This window comes from Nuphar pumila, chromosome 7, assembly GCF_984573655.1.
Source record: "Nuphar pumila chromosome 7, dmNupPumi1.hap1.1, whole genome shotgun sequence".
In the NCBI taxonomy this organism is placed as follows: Eukaryota; Viridiplantae; Streptophyta; class Magnoliopsida; order Nymphaeales; family Nymphaeaceae; genus Nuphar; species Nuphar pumila.
In genome coordinates, this window is record NC_143255.1 from 36,786,110 (window position 1) to 36,807,560 (window position 21,451).

The 21,451-nt window shown below is 38.0% G+C and overlaps 1 protein-coding gene across 1 annotated transcript; it reads right to left on the reverse strand.

The window, feature by feature from the left end:
* Nucleotides 1-3,992: 3,992 nt before the first annotated feature.
* LOC149831936 (glycosyltransferase BC10-like) lies at nt 3,993-9,659 on the reverse strand. Its single transcript, XM_090012294.1, has 2 exons — nt 8,853-9,659; nt 3,993-4,880 (listed from the first exon to the last, which is right to left on the reverse strand). The coding sequence occupies exons 1-2, from the start codon at nt 9,624-9,626 to the stop codon at nt 4,242-4,244; spliced, it is 1,413 nt and encodes a 470-aa protein (XP_089868420.1). The 5' UTR covers nt 9,627-9,659; the 3' UTR covers nt 3,993-4,241.
* Nucleotides 9,660-21,451: the final 11,792 nt, after the last annotated feature.

A 21,451-nucleotide genomic window follows, 5' to 3' on the forward strand; every position in this document is an offset into this window, starting at 1 on the left:
AACTAGCTAATCAATTTATTTGACTAATAGCTACCAATTTACTTAATTAACAACTAACGGCACTTAATTAACCAAAAATAAAGAGTGCAAAAGAGGAAAAACAAAAAAAAGAACAGTTAACGATATTCAGCAATGGCTAGATGACATACATGATGAGATGATCCTCCCTTGATTTCAGGTAACTGATTGCATGAGTTATTATTCTAGCTGAACTTTACAGACGCAAGTGATGCTGGAACCACTTGATGTGATTCAAGTGAACTTTTGCTTGGTCGATGATGAAACTTGAATATCTATACCTTTATATGCACACAGTTTGTCAGGCAGCATCCATTCTGCCCAAATCTTGATCATGCACCAAATGACTCCTTTATCTTCTAAGGTGAACCATAGCAGCAACAACTTCTCCAGCAATTTGACATTCTGTACTAAAATGACATAAGAGCACAGAACAACATATGGTTTGATAAGATCCAGACATGCATCAGCAATCATAAGGAGATGAGCTGTGAAACTTTCAGAATGGCGCCCCTTTAAGAACGCAACCGACATACTCTCAGCATAATTGCTTCAGATTTCTAGAAGGATATCGTCTTCTAAGACACAAACTGAAGAAAACTCAAAAAAAAAAAAGAAAATGTTAGGCTTCAGATGGAAATTGTAAAGATAGATCCATTATTGGAGCTGAAAAAAAAGAAAACTACCACTGATCGTCTTCTTGTAATTCAAAAACTGATCACAACTATATATTGATATCAGAATACTGGAGGGAAAAAAATAATAAATAAAGAGCTCACGTATTTTGGGGCATTTACATTTGATGGCTGCAGAACAGCCCTAAGAGGGGGATGTCCATAACGAGTCCTGATGCTTGAAAAGAAGATCTACTATTTCTGCATAAATGATTAGTGATCACAGGTGAGCATAAATGAGCTTGCAGAAACTCTGAAGGATATAATCTCCATTCCCTTTGACTGCTTCGTGTGTCCAGCACAATGCCTCATCTGCGGAGGCCAAACAGACACCTCTCTGCCAAAACCCTTTGGGTGATATCCTTGGATTTAAATACACGTTAATAATCAAATGTCTGTAGGCCCAACAAGGAGATCAATGGGTTAGACGACATTTAATCAACAGATTCAACAATCAATCGATGAGTAAATGGAACAAATATATTAAATGTAAATGAGCGATCGTTTTCTGGAGTTTCTTGCCATGGGTCCAGACTCCTCCTGTCCATCAGCTGGAGACAGATATATTTACAGCAAAAAAAATAAATAAAAAATGAAGAGGATGTGCTGGACCGAAGGGAGGACATGGATCTACACCGAGTTTGAAGATATCAAAACGATATGTTGAAATTAAAAGGGAATCCACTATTTAGGCATGAATACTGAAAGAATGGAATGAACGATCAAATATGCTAAATTCTAATGCAGAAATGAACAAAATATAACGAATCAGCGTAAACCAAATTTGCAACTCGATACCACAAAAGGGGAAATCGAAGAAAGAAAAAAAAAAGTAACAAAATATAAAAAGGGGAGAAAGAGGGGAAAGTAGGTTAAGCTCTGGTATGAATTTGAGGTTAGAACCCTGCTGAGTCGGCGATGCCATTGTGAGGCATCGCCGACCACCAGCATATAAAATATATCAAATGGAACAGAAAATCTGCCATAAAATGAAATGAAAAGTAAACATCAAATACGGCTGAAGAGATGTATGTGACTCAGACAACTAAAGAAAGAGAAAAAAAATGCTAGGATCTCTGAAGATCAAGAGATATATGGGAAAGTAAAAAAAAAAAGAGGGGTGAGAAAATATGTCGGAGTTGATATATTCCTCTGACTATAGCAACCGGTAGGACGATACTGCTACATGCATATCGTCCCTACCGTCTATGCATTATGGTGGGAACTAACAGAGAAAAATGGAAAAGAACGAGATAAAAAACAGAGAAATACTGTACATGAAGGACGATTCCAAAAAAAAAATTAATCACTTACCGTAGCCCTCCTGAGTGGGGGTCGATCTTCCTTTGATGGAACCATAGGGGCAACTTTCCGATTCTTCCGGTTTGCAGAGACTTTGGTATTTTGAAGGAGAGGGAGAGAATAAGGAAAAAGGGGGCGAAAATGGCTGGAGAAGAAGGAAGAAGGAGGAAATGGGGAGGGGTGAAGCGCTATCGATGCGAGAAGAAGAGAGGGGTCCGATGGTAGGGTGATAACGGGTGGATGAAGGAGAAGAGAAGGCTGTGGAGGGGTGAAAACGATCGTGCATGAAGAAGGGTGCGGGGGTGAGAAGCGGTGGTTTTGAGTTCCCATGTGCGGTTCCTTTTAAAGATGGAGGAGAAGGGTCTGGAAGGGTGGAGGTTATGGATCGACGGCTGAGGTGAGATGATTGAAGGGTTGGTAATGGAGGATTGAGAGGGGAAAGTTGGCAAAGGGTTTCGGTGGATTCGTGAATGGGAGCCGAAAAGGGGAGAGAGGTTTGGCACAAAAGGCGCCGCCCCCTCTCTCTTTTTTTCTTACGAAGGGTTTCCAAAGAAACCCTAAGAAACAAATTTACAAAAGGGGCCCCTTTTGCTTTTAGGTTTTTACAAAGAGAAGGGCTCCCTCGAAAAGTTTTTTTTTATGAAAAGTGTTTAAACTCATTTTTCCTCGTAATTTTTTCATTTTTTTAGTTTTTGGTGTTATTTTTCCATTTTTTTGCATTTTTAAGTAAAATCCTAAGATTTGCGAAAAAACAAAGATAAATACTAATTTTTTGTATTTTTGCAAACAATATTTACAAAAAGGAATTTTTTTGAGAATTCAAAAGCTATTTTGAGAAAATTTCTTCAGAAAATGCAGTAGGACCCGGGTTTTGAGGAGATATGGATTTAAAGTATTGAATTTGGATCCGGGTTTGGAATTTGAATATATCAATATGGATTTTAATTCAGAAAATCTGAAGAAATGACTTGATTTTCTCATAAAACAGGGCTAGGGGCAAAAAGGGTCATTTTGCAAATCTTTGAAAAATTTGGGGTGTTCACAGGAACCCAAGGGTTGGGGATCTCGCACTTGCAAAGCATGTAGCTAAGAGCCTTATCGTTCTTCAGAGATCAAATTGGGGATGCAAGAAATTACGATCAGTGGTTGCAATGGGTGATTGCGCCAAATGGTGTGTTTCACACCCACAAAGTGTATAGATCGTTGCTTCTTCTGGGGGCAGATTGGTTCCCTAAGTGTGTGTTATGAGCTAAGGGCCCTTCCCCAAGATCTTGGGTCTTGGCTTGGTTAATTTTGCATGATACGGTTCAGACTCATAGTTATTTAAAGAAGTTGGGTTTTCAGTTTCCTAGTTGGTATGTGCTTTGTCAAGCTGTTGAAGAAACTACCTCTTATTTATTCTGGTCCTGCCCAATCTTTGTGGCCCTATTTAATAGGACGTGGAGATCTTCAGACGTAATTGTCAAAGAGGAGTCTTTCGCGCTTGATCTGCTCCTGGGCCCTGTTGGAATTAGATGATGCAAGTGGTGAAGACTGATCTAGAAGACGTGGCTGCTTATTACTTGATGGTTTGTTTGGATGGCATGCAATGATGCTATTTTTCCTCAAATTTCGATCGCCCTTAATAATCTTGTTCATAAAATCCTGGTTGATGTATATGTGATTCTACGTATGCATCTTAGGGACCTTTCATTCCCTCTGATCAATGTTCACTCATCGGTGGTTCCTTCTAATCCAGCGGATCTTGGTTGAGCTTGGCTTTGTTGTCTGTTGCTATTTGTCTATAGTTTCTTTTTCTTTAGCTTCTTATTTTTCTATATTTTATTTTTGTTTTCTATCTTGTTCGGTTCATGGGTTCAACATTTTGTTGATCTTCATGAGTGGTAATGTTTGTGTGTACATGTGCACGTGTGCCAAAGCCAGATAAAACAAGACAAAATTTATTGGTTTTGTTGGACAAAGATGATGAAGGGAGAGTAGGTTCACGTTACTGTCAAATTGAAGCTCAAAAAAATCATAGTTTGGTTCCTATTAAGTTCCAAAACAGAATACTACAAGAAACAATAATGTCAATTTAATTGAATACATTATACATCGATGTACAGATTTTTCCCTCAATTTTATTACGACCATGAATCGAATCAATCTTTCAGCTCTCTCCCTTTTTAGGTTGATTCTCTATGTACAACCCTAACTTAATTATTACAACAAATAAAATCGATCAATGAATCAAATCTCTCTCTCTCTCTAAAATCCCAACACCTTAGGACCAAAATTTAGCAACCTAACCAAAGAATTTGGAAGCAACTTCCTAGCAAACAAGTTGCAGACCTTTGTCTCTTTCCCATTGTATGTGCACCTATCTTCCTCTCTCATTTTCCTCAGCAGGTCCATGGTAACATCCCACCTAAAAAACCTAGCCGGGTGAGCTCCACCCCTAGACCAGTCAACCCATGTCACACTCCTATTTGCACTCCACCCTGCAAACTTTATGTTCACAAGTGTTGGGATGTAGTGCTCATCAGGGTAGCACGGATGTTTGCACTGCTTAGCAAACACTGAGAAGTACTTCTGATCAGAAATGACCTCCACTGCAAGCTTCCGATCCATCTCGAACCACTGAGAGCTCTTTCTCCATTGTTCAGGCATGATCAGCGGGCGCATCTTGTAAGAATACCGGCCACGGCCGACCGGACTCGGGTCGTCGAACACATTTACAAAGGAGTGTCTTGAATTGATGAGGTAGTCATATATTGTGGTGAATGGGAAGAGTGGAATGCAGGATTCGGACAACAGCACGAATCGTTGGTTCGAAAAATCAAGTAGTGCGTTCGAGAGAAGGCGGCGCTCCGCCTCCAATAGGTTAATTGATCCCCATTCAGTTTCCTGTTTCAAACCAAAAACTGTATTAGTAATTCTTACGTACTTGGTAAGAACCTAGATTCAGATGATCACCATGTGCCACAGGCATACAACTTTACTAGATACACTTGCACCAACTATAATCTTCTTTGTCTCTCCAACAAAAACATTCCAAGTTCAATTATGTTAACATAATGCTTTTCTGGTTGTCTTATTTTGGCACAAGAGATAAGAATGGTTTACTGTGAAAAAGGGAGGGGTCTTGCTTTAAATTATGGTTGGAGTTGAGTTAGTGACATCTCCTCTAAGATTAGGTTGATTTCCTGTGATGATACTGAGATCTCACCTAATCCTCTAGAAGAACAAGGACAGCCATCTTAATCGTATTTGGTCACAGTCATTTTTTGGTCTAGGCCAAGATAAAACCATCACTCTCTGACCACACATTGGCTTAACTTGGGTTGGTTAAACCTTTGAGGTCTTCTTTGTCCTTTAAAACTGAGAGATGGAGGACACTAAACATTGAACCCTGGACCTACCGTCCTCGTCCATTAAGGAGTGCACCCAGTTTCGACCTTCGCAATAAGGGACCTCCCCTCCCCTTCTCACACGTTAGCAGTAACGCTAGTCCCATGTACAGGTGACAAATTTCATTGAAAAAACTTACTTAATTACAAAAAAAAATAATAAAATGAAAATAATATTTTAAGGAATATAAAGACTGAAAGAGTTTATAAAATGAAAATAACGCAGAAATAACACCCACCCAGGTTGCCCAAGCGGCGGTGGGCCTGGGGAGAAGGTGCTGACCCCATCCATCGAAGGTTCGACTCTCATCGGGTGTGCAGATGTCTTTAACTGACGGGCTCCATAAGGGCTTGGGTGTTGGTGACCCCACCCAAGGTTTACCTCGCAGGGAGGCAGACCCATTAAGTGACCTGGTTTTCGATTATGTTTCCTCTTTATAAGAAATATAAAAATTGGAAGAGCTGATAAAGTTCAAAGTACAAAAAAAAAAGATTGTAAAAAGCTTGAAACTTCTATCTTATGAGAATAACACATTAATTCCAAAATAAATCAGCTTGTAGAATTGCTTATAATAGAAAAAGTCAGTTCTAGTAGAAAATGGACAAAATAGCATCCAATCCTAGCTTGAATATCAGTATATAACTTTAGCTAAAATTGGGCCCCATGCTTCTGTGTGCAGCCAGGATGGATTATAAGGTGCCGTTCGGTTGCTGCTATGCATGCGTAAAGCATATTATAAGCATATTATATATATATATATATATATATATATATATATATATATATATATAGAGAGAGAGAGAGAGAGAGAGAGAGAGAGAGTGAAAACCTACCCACTAAAAAACATGTCAAACCTACCCACCACATGTTTTATTGAATTTTTGGTCATTTTTTCAAAATTTCGACCATACAGATGTGATCTATATGCTTGTCTTTATAGGAATCAGTTTTTGGAGCACTTGATTGTGATGCATGGATAGGTTTTTATAAGTTTCAAAAATCAACAGCTTACAATTTTCATAAATTTTTTAGGCTCCAAATATCATTTTTCTATACAAAACTCATGATCCAAGTGTTGTTTTTAGTAAATCAATCATGTTGAACACATATGTAGGGCCAAAATTTTAAAAAAATATCAAATTTTTTTATTGGGTAGATTTGGCATTTGTTTTTAGTGGATAGGTTTTCATTTTTATATATATAGAGACAAGAGACAGAGAAAGGGTTAATATTTGGTCAGATCATCGTGACATCATAATCAGCTGAAAATGCCATTTTCAACATTTTATATACTTGGTTTTTTGCATATCTGACGTGGTTAACAAAAGTTTATTGGAGAAGACACCGCCTTCCATTGTGTGAATACATTGTATAAAATAGGTTTTCCAATTTCTAGAAAAATCAACAGCCTATTATTTTCAAAAAATTTTATAGGTCAAAGGAATATGTTTCTACGTCAAAAAAATACAATACAACATGCGTTTCCTAGCAAATGGCGCATGCTGAATGCATCCGTGAGGTCAGATTAAGTCGATACAGCTCAAACCATTGATTTTTCCAGCTAAATATTACTTCTATACATGCAATCTAACATCACTAACACCCAAAACAACACCATACGATCGCGTGTTATTTATTTTTTTGAATTTATAACCCGAAAAAACCGCACCCTGCTGATTGTGCTGGCTCCTGCCATACCTATGGTCGTCGTGCCTGCAGCCTAAGACTCCGAAGCTAGGACCCCTGCCCCTGGGGATTATGCTACGAATTGGCTTGCGCAGTGGGGTGATGCACATGAGAATAGAACCTTGACTGCCCGTCTAGCAGCCAAAGCCCCACGCATGCCAGCTAGCTGTTGGGGCCACCAACAGATGGTGGGTGATCAGGTGCAGCAGCATACTTAAAGTGTACAATGGCATTGCATCTAACCTTAATTCTTTCTAATACAGGAGATGAAGGAAGCTCGTTTTTTAATTGGGTTTTAGTCTTTTCGAAGGAAGTCTTGACTGTTTTAAATTTGTTGAGTGAGAGTATAGAAGGCTTTTTATGGTCTTTCTTGGCTAAAAAGGAAGGGTGGTTCCAAGAATAAGCTGATCAACCGACGTCCATCAACAAGACGTGGCCTATAAGAAAGTAATAATTGTAAGATTGTCGGTCCGTCCTTTGGAAATCCACATGGGCTACGTGCTTCTCTGCTTTCGATGAGCCCCCAGATTGATTCTGGCTCTCGTTGGATCACCCAAATCAAACGGTTCCAAGTACAATATTAGGGGCCGAGCCTTATCTTCATTATTAAAATTCTGAATCAGGCAATTCTTATGGAGCATGTGAGCCAGTTCAGATGATTGGTTCTTGCCAATATATATATATAAAGTAATGGGTCGATGCTAAACCTGTTTGGTGCTAAACGGCATGAAAAATAAGTTTTTTGGGGTTTTTTGGGGTTTTTTGTTTTATTTTTGAATTCTAACCACACAGATGTGATTATGTATTTATAGGGATCAGCTTTTGAAGTGTTCGATTACAACACATGGGTGGGTTTTTATAAAGTTTGAAAAAACAACAGTTGTAAATTTTTGAAGCTCTAAACATCATTTTTTTCGTGGAAAACACATGATCCAGGTGTGAATTCTTAGTAAATGGACCATGCCCAACACATTTATAGGGCCAGAACCCATAAAAAGTACCGGAGAAGCTAAAAAAACTCATTTAGCATGCGGTTTAGCACTAAATATGTTTAGCACAGACCCATTTTCATATATATATATATATATATATATATTAGTTCTTCTTAATGTCCTTATAGTGTATGATTTTTTATGTGTCAGGCCATGTATGGTAACGTTTAGCATGATCCATTTGTTAAAAATTGACTGTTGAATCATACTTTTTCAACAAAAAATATAATTTTATGAATTTTAAATTTTACAAAAATTCTGAGTCATTGATTTTTTAATGCTTATGTATATAGAGAGAGAAAGATGACTCAGTAATTTTATATATACATTCAAAATTTTATATGTATAATCAACTTAAAGTCATAGTTATAACTTGTTTTCAGTCAATCTAGCACCATGAATATGTTCTGTATGTTCGATTTATTAGAATCGACCCTCGAATCATCTTTCTTCTATGAATAAAACAAAACACGACCCAATGAGTTTTTCTTTTCTGAAAGAAAAATATGAGATTTATATTGACTGAAAGAACACGACCAAATGAGTTTGAGAAATGTATATCACTTTCTTTCAAAAACAAAAAAGTTGAGAAGTGTTTATCCATTCATCATTGTAGATTATGTGTTCATTGTGGGAAAACAACAAACAAGCACGATATGCTTGTTTTGTAATTCCACCTAGTTAGCAGAATGTCAACACCAAGGCAAATGAATTTCATGATTTTTTCACTAATGCATTCTAATAAGCAAGTTCACTTGAAGGAAAAAGTGTGATTAATTTATCTGCGTACCTTGCTTGGTATTCGTCTTCCATAAAAGACTGATTCTTCTGTAACCGTTCCGTTGTAGGAGGGGTTGGTGTGAACATAAATAGAGTACTTGCCATCATGTCCCTTGAAGAATCTCTCCCACAAGGGTGCTAAGGGAAGGTGTCCCCTTGTCAAGAAGAGGAAGGCAACCTTGGGGACTCTCTCGTAGGGGTACCCTCTAACCTTTGGCACCATGGACGCTCTCCACAGAAGCTCTTCATCAGTCATGTTATGCATCACGGAACGCGTCTCTACCCATTCTTTGATTCCAATTACGGCCTTCTTCCCGTCGGCGCCGTCTCGATATCCTGGAAAACGACTACTCATAGAAGAATCATTGTGCTGTGTATCAACACTAACAGTGGGATCATTTGTGCTGTTCGTAGGTGCTAGAGGAATAGAATGATCAGACGAGTTTAACTTTGATCTTGAACTGATGGTGGTGTAATTGTGATCGAAGACGTCTCCGGCTAGAAGAGGAAGAGGAAAAGAAAGAGAAGAATTGCAGCCCGAGACCGGATCGACGCCAACCGCATCATGTGTGGTGGTTGTAGGGGTAGGGAGAGGAGAATTGGAGTTGGTTTGATCAAACATGGGGAGGTAGTTACTGATATGGAAGCTGGCAATGACACCAACAGTGATGCCAAAGGCAAAGAGAACCAGGTAGGAGATGAGGTTGCATGGGTAGGGCTGGAGCTTAAGGAATACCATTGCCTCCTCAGACTGATGTTGGTGATCAAGTTTCTTCTTCTCCATGATGTTGGTATTGGGGATATTGCTCTTGCATGCCTTTGTGAATTATGAATATAAGAGTAGAGGGTTGTGGGGATGTGGAATTTTCTTTTTTGAGAAAAAGGTAGATGCTGATGAAGCTTCCTGACTCGAAACCCTAGGGACAAGTTAGGGAGGGAAGGAAGGAAGAATGCCCATTGGATTTTATCCCATCAAACTTTTGAAGAAGCAGACTTCATTCCGCAGCCATCTCCGAGATTCCAACATTGTTTTCTATTCTTTCTACGTGTCTATTCATTCTTCCAATGATATTCAAACGTGATGGCGATTGACTTGCAAGTTGCCCGACCTGGCCTGAGTTTAGTGGATCCATGGGCTGGGGTCGGGTTCAAAATATAGAACCGTAGTTAAAACAGGTCGGGTCTTGGATATCATAATGGAGATTTGAACCTGCTTGGACCCAATGTTGTTTTTATTATACTGACCCAAATGGTTCCCCATAATGTAAAACAGACCTAACCCAAACCCGAACCTGAACCTGTTTTATTCTTGAACTGGCCAAAACCCGAACCTGATTTGTAGATACCCAATCAGACGAACCCCAACCGATTATGTACCCAAACTTGTTTTTGTATCATAAATTACTGTTATGGTACATACCCGGTACATTTTGAATATGATATATCATTGATGTCTTTTTATTTCTAACTCTAAATGATTCGTTGGTATTGAGATATTCTCTTTATATTTAGAGTTTGGCATTATTTAGAATAGTTAATAAGCTTCTCAATTGTTACCATATAATCTTCTTAATGAATAGCTAATTCTATTAATTTATATTTTTTGATTGACAGGTAATTAAGTCTAAAATACCAATCATATCACTGAATCCATTAAATCATATGGGTGTACATTTTTCAGTCATACCCAAACTCAAAACCAGACCTGAATCAAAATGAGTCGGTGGGGGTCTAATTCTTATACCCGGTTAAAGAACAGTCTATTGAAGACCCGACCTGATAACCTATATGGTTCTACAATTTTCAGCCGTACCCAGATCCAGACCCCAATTAGATCAGGTCAAGTTTGGGTCTAACTTTTAGAACCGATTCAGAATAGGATCTGATAAGACCCAACCTGAAACCAACGTGGTTACACCCATTGATCGTTTGTTAATGGAGATGGACAGCTCTCAATACAAGGGGCAGGTGCGTCCTAATCAAAGATCTGGTTGTCCAGTATATATATATATATATATATATATAATTTATTTATTTATTGTTATTTGTATGCTTGTGCCCTAAGTAAAATCTGTTCCATGGACATTCTTAGGTAGTTTGGAGCAAGATAGTTTCCAGTTTCTTGATGTGGAAGGCAAGTGACTTGTGCAGGACGGGAGAAAACGTCCCTTCGCATTGGCCCAAATGGGTCGGTTATGGATCAGATCATTGATGAACTTTAATCTGGATCTGAATCTGAAATTCAAGAAGAAAGTCCCAATCCTAACCAAAATCTAAACTAGATCCAACATAATAGAGTTGAGTCCGGGCCCCAAACTTATGTGGCAATACCGAAACCTGTGAATCAAAGGTAGGAAGGAAGGGTTTAATGTGTGAAAACACAACGGATTAGACTTGGAGCTAAACACGAACCCAATAAAAAACACATCCAAAAATGCATTTGTAAAAAAAAAAAATCTGATGGTATACCATATATATTTTATGAATCGTATCGGCGATTCATTTGCATCACATGTAGGGCTGTCACTGGTCAGGTTTGTATTGGATCAGGGTTTGCCGGAGCCAATCTCATATAACAATCGATGGGTCGGGTTCGGGTACCCAACCCGGATTATGGCAGGTCATGATAATGAATTGCAAACCTGACCCATATAATAATATAAAGGGTGTTAAAATTACATATAAAATACTTGTTTCAGCTGGGTTGCATTGGATATCTGAGCAAATTTAAATTATATCTCAAACCCAACTTGCATGTGGCATGGGTCGGGTTCAGATCAACCTGGATGGTATTCGGGTGAGAAAGTCTTCATCCCCATACCCGATATTCAGGTTGGTGTCAGGTCAGTATCTTAAACAAACCCGATCCTTGGATGCCGTTCATCTAGAACATGAACGGCTCTGAATTATTATTATTTTTGAAAGGCAAACTGGGGTTAGGCAGACCCTACCAGTTATTATACCAGTGGGTTTTGAACCTGCAACCTCCCACCACAAGGAGCCGTGCACTGACAGCTCCTACCAAATTTGTCAGACCCATCTGTGAAATACGATAATATCGCCAGAAATTGACTGAAAGTTTAAAACGGTAATTTCTTGCGAGATTTTCAAAACGTGACAAATATCTTGATATTTATGGTTTTAGCAGATATTTATCGTGAAAAACTTTGATATTTTTATTTTTAAATTTGTTTTATTTATATTTTCTTATAAAAAATATTTTTTATACTTTTTAATTTATTTTTTATTGACAAGATTTTGCCGGAAAAATAGCGAGATTTATGTAAAATTTTGCGGTTTTTAACTTTTGTCACTATGGTTGTAGCCACAGGGGGGAATTTAGTTGCAGACCACGCGGTTCGATCCGAACCAAAAGTCAGTCCGGTGTGTTGGCACCGCCATAAACTGAGTCAATCCGATTGGTCAAAGTCAAACACCGTGAGTGGCACGACGTGGCCAGTAGAACGCGTCAGGGTCCAAGGGAGCTAGCCCTTCGGTTGAACGGTCAAATCACCAACCTTTTTGCTTTTTTGGGATCTTCACAATCCCGTTGCAATCAAGTGGGACCCATATATGTTGATGGCCCCACACGACATCGACATCATCATTGGCTCCATTAACAGCCGTTGATCTTTTGAAAGAACGGTGACGATCTGAGAACACCAGAGTCCAAACATGATCTGGCCGATCTTATCGTTGTCGAAGGAGCCAGCTGTGAAGCTAAAGCTTTAAGCAAAGCGTCTGATATTTATTAATCATATGGTATGTCTGTCATCTTTATGAATAAGGATTAGCTTTCTTGTGTCACAGCATGACGCTTGTACAGGTTTTTTTGCTTCTTATTTTTTTTTTTTTAATAAATCCATCCAATCACTGATAGCCACATCAGTATAGGATGTCGACGGGTTGGATGTAACCCAACATTCAACCCGAATCCGATTAATCAGATTCGGGTAAGGATGACGGAAACAGGGCCCCACCCCGTTTAGACCGCGGGGATAAAGGTTAAAATCAAAACCCGTGCGAGGATGGATAAGGATTTACGCTTTCCCCCGCCCCGCCCTGTTTCCATCCCGATGCCTTGCCCCGTCCCACTCTGTCCTTAATCATTCTAGGGATGGCAATGGACCAAGGGAAAATGTGCCTCCTCTTTGCCTCATCGCGTTTGAACTAGGAATGGAGAACATGAAACAGGAATGGAGGTTAAAATCCAAACTCGTGCGGGGATGAAGGTCTATATTTTGAGACGGGTGGGGGTGGAGACCTTGTCCTCCGCCCTTACCCTGGTCCACTGCCATCCCTAGATTCGGGTTAAATATTGAATTTTGGATTTGAGCTTGAATACTAATCCGATTAAGTGTAACTAGCCAGTTTTAAGTTAGTCGGATCCAAATTTGGTTTTATCTGATTAAGTCGGACTAGGTAATGCCTAGATCTAAACCAAGTAGGACCAGTCTACATCCCGGTTCAGATTGCTGACATGTAGATGGCTCTACTTGTAACTATATTAATGCATTTTATCACATTCCCATTGTTGTACTTGTTAAATTATTATGTAATCATTGACATAAAAAGCTAAATCTAAAGTAGAAAATGTAAGGATTATAACTTTTCTGATTCAAAAAATAAAGTGGGGAGCACTCTTTCAACAGGTCGCTTTCTCACTTAGGTGCAAGGGGTTATATATGACGTCTATTGAAAGCTTAAATAGCACTATGTCAAAGAGCACCCGATTTGCCTTGAACCCTAAAATACATAAAATGATCCTGCAGTTACGAGGCTTTAAAAGAATGTTCAAAATACTGACAATAAAAATTGATATTATTTTTTATGAATGATTATCATAATAACCCATTTGTAACCCTCAAATAAAAAGGAAAGAGTCTAATGAAAAGTTATAACCTTTAGCAAGATTACCTTCATACATCCTATTAGGAAAGGTTATGTATCATGGCTCCTTATGTGGAAAGGTCATGACTCTCTATAGAATACCTTTAGGCAAAAATCATAATATCATGAGTCATAACTTTTGAAATTAAATATACAAAATATTAACTAATAATTATTATTTTGAAACTTTATACAATAATACTTCCGTGTGTAAAATATCAATTTTGTTTGGATGGTAACTAAACCAAACCAAACCTTCTCATTGAAAATAAATGAATAAACCAAACTTGTAAAATCTCTTTTTTTTCTGATAAAGGTTCCAACCTGATTAGCTAGTTGGACATACATTAATAGGTCTATACCAAGATAACCATAACCTCTACTTTCGTGTTGAGAAACCCATTTCTTGTAAAATTGGTTTTAGAACTTGAAACATAATATTTTTTTAACTTGTGGAAAATTTTGTAAAAGATACATGAAAAATGAAACACATCTTTAATAGGAAAGATAATAAATTCATTTTTTCTTACAAAAAGATTAAGCACATGTTACTTAAAATTTTAATTAATTATTTATTTATTTTTTAAAAAACTTTTTTTACAATTTTTTAATGTTAAGGATGCAATATGCTACAAGAAATGAGAAAAAACTCATAAAGCAATGTGACCGCACCATTGTTATCTTATTTCTTGAATATATCTATTCTATCTAAAGCCTATAGCGTTATATTGCATTTAAACACTTCATGTATAATCTCTGCTACCTTTTATTAAAATGAGCTCAAATATATGCTCATTTTTTTATATTTACATAGAGAAACCACCCCCAGGATCAGAGACCTAGCTACGCTTCCGCTGGCTGCCTTACTTGCGGTTGCGTCATTGTTTTATAATTGTAATCAATGTGTTCACATATTTTCTGAAAGAAATTAATTTACTGTTTTTTATTCATTATGATATAACATTCAAGTAAAAAAAATCAAAGAAATTGGAACAATAAAGAATGTTTTTGCTTTCTGTATAAAATACAATGGTGAAGCATATGGTTTGCTGAATGGCAAGCAAAATAAGAGAAATTAAACTAAAGTGAAGAATGATACATGACCCTTGAGAATAGAGGAATGCCAGCCTGCGTAGCGACCATCGCCCCATGGGAAGGCAACTACAGGTCATGTGAAGGTGGTCATGCACATCATTAGAAAAAAATATAAGGAAGAAAAGCAAGGTCTAAGTTTGAGTATGTAACTGAAGGAAATGAGATGAGCAGCTCATGACGTGTCTTAGTTTCACGTATCACAGCTCATTCAGGCTAAGCCATGCACCAACAAGAGGTGTGACCAGCACATACAGGATCATTAAACACGGGTATACATTTAACATGGTCAATTGCATTTATAATCCACTTGGAATCTCACAATGCAAAGATTTTTTGATTCAATCTAATGTGGTTGATGTGTTCAGCATTGTCAATTTAGTGGAAATTAACTCTTAGACCTAGTTTTTAGATAGAAAAAACATGTTTTTCAATAAATAAACATTCATTTACAACCACCAATTTTTGTATCACCCAAAAAACCTATACACAGGTCAGATTCTAGAGATTCAACAGCCAATTCCTATTAAAAACATGTAGGTCACATTTCAAAAGAAAAAAAATAGGGATGGCAGTGGACCGGGGCCTCCACCCCTGCCCCGTCTCAAAATACTGCCCTTCGTCCCCGCGAACCTCCATCCCCATTTCATGTCTTCTATCCGTGGTTCAAACGGGGCGAAGTGAGGCAGGGCTCTGTTTCCCCTCGATACACTGCCATCTCTAAAGAAGGATCAAGGATGGGGCAGGGTGGGAAAAAGCGTAAGTCCATCCCCCACATGGGTTTTGAGTTTAACCTCCATCCCCGTTTCATGTCCTCCATCCCCGGTCCAAACAGCCAAGGTGGGGGCGGGGCCCCCATTTTTCCCCAGTCCACGGACATCCCTAGAAAAAAAAGAGGTGTCTAATAACTCATTTCTATACATAAACTATTGTAACAAACTCTGATATATATATATATATATATATATGGGTCTGTGCTAAACTGTGTGATAAATAGGTTTTTCAGGCTTCTCCAATGCTTTTTATGAGGTTCCGGCCCTGGTTCATGTGTTTTGAAATGAAAAAATTGATATTTGGATCCTCCAAAATTTACAAAAAATTTGGACGGTTGATTTTTTGAACTTTATAAAAACCTACCCATGTGTTGGAATCAAACTTTTCAATGATCCCTATAAAATCAAGTATATGGATCACATCTGTACGGTCAGAATTTAAAAATAAAATGAAAAAAGCCTGAAAAACTTATTTAGCATGTGGTTTAGCACCAAATTGGTTTATATTATATATATATATATATATATATATATAGAGAGAGAGAGAGAGAGAGAGTATCTGCTCTTCCCAAATTTGAGTATGAACATGTAAGAACCCAATTCAAAAAGTCACAGCTCGCAAGTGCTTTTTAATTAGGGAAATTTTCAAATACACACCAAACTTTTGGCTCTAATTCATGTGTCCGATAAACTTTTGGAGGTTTTCAAATAGTCACCAAAGGTTTCTCTTCTTCATGCTTATGCTAACTCAATCCTACTTAAAAAAATGGATTTGGTTACTTAATCTGATTAGGATTCGTGTCAGGGCATCTCTTCATGCACTTTTTCAAACAAACATCTTATTTTAAATGTATACTGAATTTTATGTCTTCATTGAACTGGATCGGATCAGGTCTAATCAGTTCAGTTCTTCCATTGGTTTTATTTGAAATGGTTCAAGTGAATCCGAACCAGTTTCACCCTTAAATTAACCGTAAGTGGTATGAATCCCCTTTGCAAAATTCGGGATGGATCCAGAAGGACGAGGGAGTTCAGATCGTTGACCACCTTGCTTCAAGAAGCAGAGATCCCAAACGCATAAGACGTCGTCAGATTGGATTGGGTCTGGGCTTCTCCTCCTCTATCGGTGTCACCCTTCCACTAAACCAAGCTTGAAGAAAAGCCCAGACGTGCAGTTCAATTGATAAAAGAGCAAAGTAGTAACTTAAAACAATAGTTAGTGCTAACTAAAGAGCAAGCTATCAGTAGTTGAGGAATGGGGGCATTTGATTAACAGTGAGAAACCTTTGGTGCCTAACTGAAAACCTCGAAAAGTTTGGTGAGCACATGAATTAGAGCCAAAGGTTGTGTGTATTTGAAAATTTCCCTTCTAATTAGTGTGAAGTTGCAGATTGTTTATCATCTTTTATTTTCTTATTTCCTTTTGTTGGGATGAAAAAGAATTAAAGTTTTCCATTTCAAAGTTTTGTTGCAATATAGACTACTGTTTTTTAGATTCTCTTAACAACCGATCTTAACATAAAATTCAGCATCCAATAGATGTCCCACTACATAACTATATAGGCCACATTTATATTTTTTTGATTTACAAGTATTATAATACGATACCAAAATAAGAGATACAAACAAGTCTATTCAAATCGGGTAGAAAAGGTCTCTCTCTCTCTCTCTCTCTCTCTCTCTCTCTCTCTCTCTCTCTCTCTCTCTCTCTCTCTCTCTCTCTCATCGCTTTGAGTTTTATTTAATCTGTTTGACCCTCACAGATGTGTTCAACATGATCTATTTACTAAAAAAATAAATTTTGGTCAGGCAGTTTAAACGTAAAAACATGATTTCCTCAATTGTGAAATTTTTACACATTGTAGACCTTTGAATTTTGAGACCTTTAGAATATCTGCTTACACAATGTCATTGGAAAATCTAAGACGTTTTTGACCAAAAAACCCATATATATTATATTAGGACTTGACCTGCAAAAATATCAGTAACATGTGATGGAACAAGCTGTTCCTACTAAAGGGCACAGTACACTCGAGGGTATCCAATATTTTCCCACATACATATTATACTAATGGTCCTATTGACCAAATCTAACCCCATAAATGTGTTACAGCATGGTCAATTTGGTGATCAACCTTTGGATCATGTTTTTTAAATATAAAAAAGTAGTTGTTTGAGGGATGGAATTTCCATCGATTTTCAACCTCTGGTAGATGTACATGAGTGCTGGAAAATCACGATCCAAAAAAATTTATGTAATGCATTTGACTGGAGTACGTGAATTGAAAAGCAGTGTCAATTTCTATGATTATCAAACTCAATAAATTCTAATATCTTTTTATCAACTCGCCCTGTTCAAGAGCTCTTGCTGGGGTTCAACGAAAACCACCCAAGTTGGAACAGGCTTTGCATAGCTGTAAAACCATATAAGCTGGCAATCCTAGTGCTTGATGTGGCAACCAATGATCACTGATGCAACATGCTAGTCAGAAGCAAAGCGCATTCTTTCAAAATCTGGGACGCTTAACTTCCTAAACTTGCTTCTCCACTTGAAAGTCATCTCTGCTACTTTCACAACATATTCATGGACAGACCTGATTCCATATTTCACAACATATTTAAGGTTGAAACAGACAATTGGGGCACTTCTAGAATCATATGAATCACAATCAAGTTAATGCAATTCAGTGTTAAATCTACAAAAAAAAATGTGGAAGACAAGTTTTTTGTACCATTAAGAAATATGGTTGAAAGGGTCCAATTACTCTTTCACATGATGCTGCAGTCACGGTTGGAGCTCATCATCTTGGTCTTCCTATCTGCTGGTATGACTTGCTTCATTAAGTTTCAAATAGTTAGGAGCGAAGAACTAAACATTGAGAGAATGAAATTAAGAGAAATTTGCCAAAAATTCTATCACCCACAAAAAGCTGCCAGACCTCTTTGATTTTAACATTTTATTACCTGGATTTTCATCAAACACACAAATCATAAAATCAATCATAGTGAAAAAGGTGCAGGATCCGACCCGATCCATGTCACCATCCATGTAAAGATCATGTATTTTGTTATCGGGTCTGGATATACCAGACCCGGACCCATAGTGTAATGTAAACTTAAATACACATTTAGGTCACGATTTCTTTTACAGAAATCGTGACAGCCGCTATCGATCTCTCCCTCTCTCTCTCTCTCTTCTCTTTCTCAATACAGGAGCAAGAAGGAAAACTTACATGGTATCAGAGCATAGATCCAGCTAAGGGTTGAAGAGGATTTTGAAGGTGCGGCAAATCAAGGTTTGAGGTTTCGTCCATTCTTTCTTTCTTTCCTTCAGATTTTTTTTTTCTCTACCTCCATTCCCAATCTCCCCCTCTCGTTTTCCCCTTTCTGTTTTCCCAGCCTTTTCTTTTCTTCCTTTAGTGGATTCACGTCTCACGTGAATCCCTAAATTGTTCACGTAGGATTCACGTGAATCTTGGTTCACGTGAACACTGTACATCAAAAAGGTCGTGAATTTCACGTGAATCTTCTTCACGAGAATCTTCTCTCCTTTTTTATTCTCTTTTCTTGCGTATCCCTTCTTCATTTTGTGCAGACGTGCGACATATAATCTAGGATTCTAAAATCTGACATGAAAAATTTTTGTTGTCCAGCCCGCTGTGCGACAGAAAATCTGTTCATTTCTTTGTTCTCATCTGTCTTTTCTTGTATCATATTTGTTCTGACTGTTACGAGTGGGATTCACATTGAAAACTCAGTCCTTCCTCTGACAGCTTCTAGTCGTCAATCTTTGAGTTACTCAGTGCAAAAAAAAAAAAGGAAGACGATCAGAAAACCTCTCTGACTGCAGACTGAGCACTCTGTGAATACTTCAAAAAAAAACAAACAAAAGGGGTTCCTCTTCTTGTTAAAACTTCTTTTTCATGGATCTTCATTCCACTTCATCCAATCTTTCTTCAAGTTTTCTCACTCAACTTGTTTCTGAAAAGTTAACTACCTCAAAGTTCTTGATTTGGAAGAGACAAATCATTATTTTTATAAGGAGTCAAGGTCTCTTAGGTCACCTTGATGGAACCACTCCCGCCCCACTCGAATTTGTTACGAGAGAAGAAAAAGACGACAAAGGAGTAAGTTCAATTGTGTATGTCAAGAATGTTGAGTACCTCAACTGGGAAAAGAAAGATCAGTCAGTGGCTGCATACATCACTTCCACCTTGTCCCAAGAGGTCCTTGTTGCAATTCCCGACAACTATACTGCTCTGCAACTTTAGGAAAAATTGGTTCAAACATATTCACAAGTTTCGCAGGCGAGAATGGTTTTTCTCAAGAGGGAATTTCAGATGTTGAGAAAAGATTCCATGACCATCATGGAATATCTGAACAAGATGAAGACTATCACAGACCAACTTGCAGTTATAGGATGCGCGGTGAGTGACAGCGATATGGTACAACAGACTCTGAGTGGATTGGGATCCGACTACAACATGATTGTCACTTCCCTATTGTGTCTCCCTGCCCTTCCTACCTTTGATGAGTTGCGAGCAAAATTAATTTAGTATGAGATGACTCTGAAAGGGTTATCTGAGGAATCTCACGTTCACACAAATTCTCAGGAAGTTTTTGCCACAGGGGTGTCTTATGGTAGAGGACGAGGACGAGGAGGACAAGGGCGAAGTGGACACAGAGGGCGTGGTCTGCTTCCCACTCCAAATATGTTAGCTCATGCGCAGGGGTCAAGATCCATTCCTACTTGCTTCCTTTGTAACAAAAAGGGGCATATCAAGGCGAATTGTTGGCATAATCCAGAGAATAAAGGAAAGGGTCCACAGACAGAAAACAAAAAGAAGTTCTCAAGTAGTGGAGAGATTAAAGATCTGCTAATATCTGCCATGTCAGAGTTGAAATTGAAGCAGAGTGATGAAGGCACCTGGTTTGTCGACTCAGGGGCAACGACTCATGTAACAGGTGATGCGGGTAAGATTTCTAATCCCATTCCTTATTTTGGAAAAAGTAAGATTGTCACTGGAGATGGATCCCACCATCCTGTTTCTCAGGTTGGAAAATTTGTCATTCCCATGTCACATTCCACTCTTACTCTTTCTGACGTTCTTCATGCTCCTGACATTAAGAAAAATATTGTCTCTGTTTCCAAACTTATTGATGATAATAATGCTTCAGTTGAATTCACTCCCTTCTTTGTGCAGGTCAAGGACCTACGTACGAGGGAAACATTCGCTGAAGGAAGAGACGAGGCAATATGTATGTCTTTGAAGAAGTTCCTTGTCATGTTGTTCATCCTGTCCACCTGAATTCAAAGCCTTCATTAAAGTCGTGTTCATCCTCTTCTGCTAATGTTTTTAGTATTTCTAAATATAATAAGTCATTCTTATGGCATAGTCAATTAAGACATTGTGGGGCTCATTTCATTGAGAAACTTGTATCTAATAATCTCATTCCAAAAGAAAGTCTAAATAGGGATGAGAACAGTCACAAATGTTCCAGTTGTCTTTCCTGCAAGAGTCATGTATTGCCTTTCCATTCCATTAATAAGAGAGCTTCAAAACCTTTTGAGATAATCTGTTCTGATGTATGGGGACCCGCCCCAATTGCCTCTGGATCTGGGAGCAAATACTATCTAATCTTTGTTGATAGCTATACTCGATACACTTGGATATATTTCATAAAAAATAAGTCGGAAGTCTTCTCTTTGTTTCAAAATTTTCTTTCCCTTGTCAAAAATCAATTTTCTGAGTCCATTCAGTCTTTCCAATGTGATGGAGGTGAGGAATTCTCATCCCATGATTTTATCTCTTTTTTTCAAAATAACAGAATAGGAAGAAGGGTGTCTTGTCCT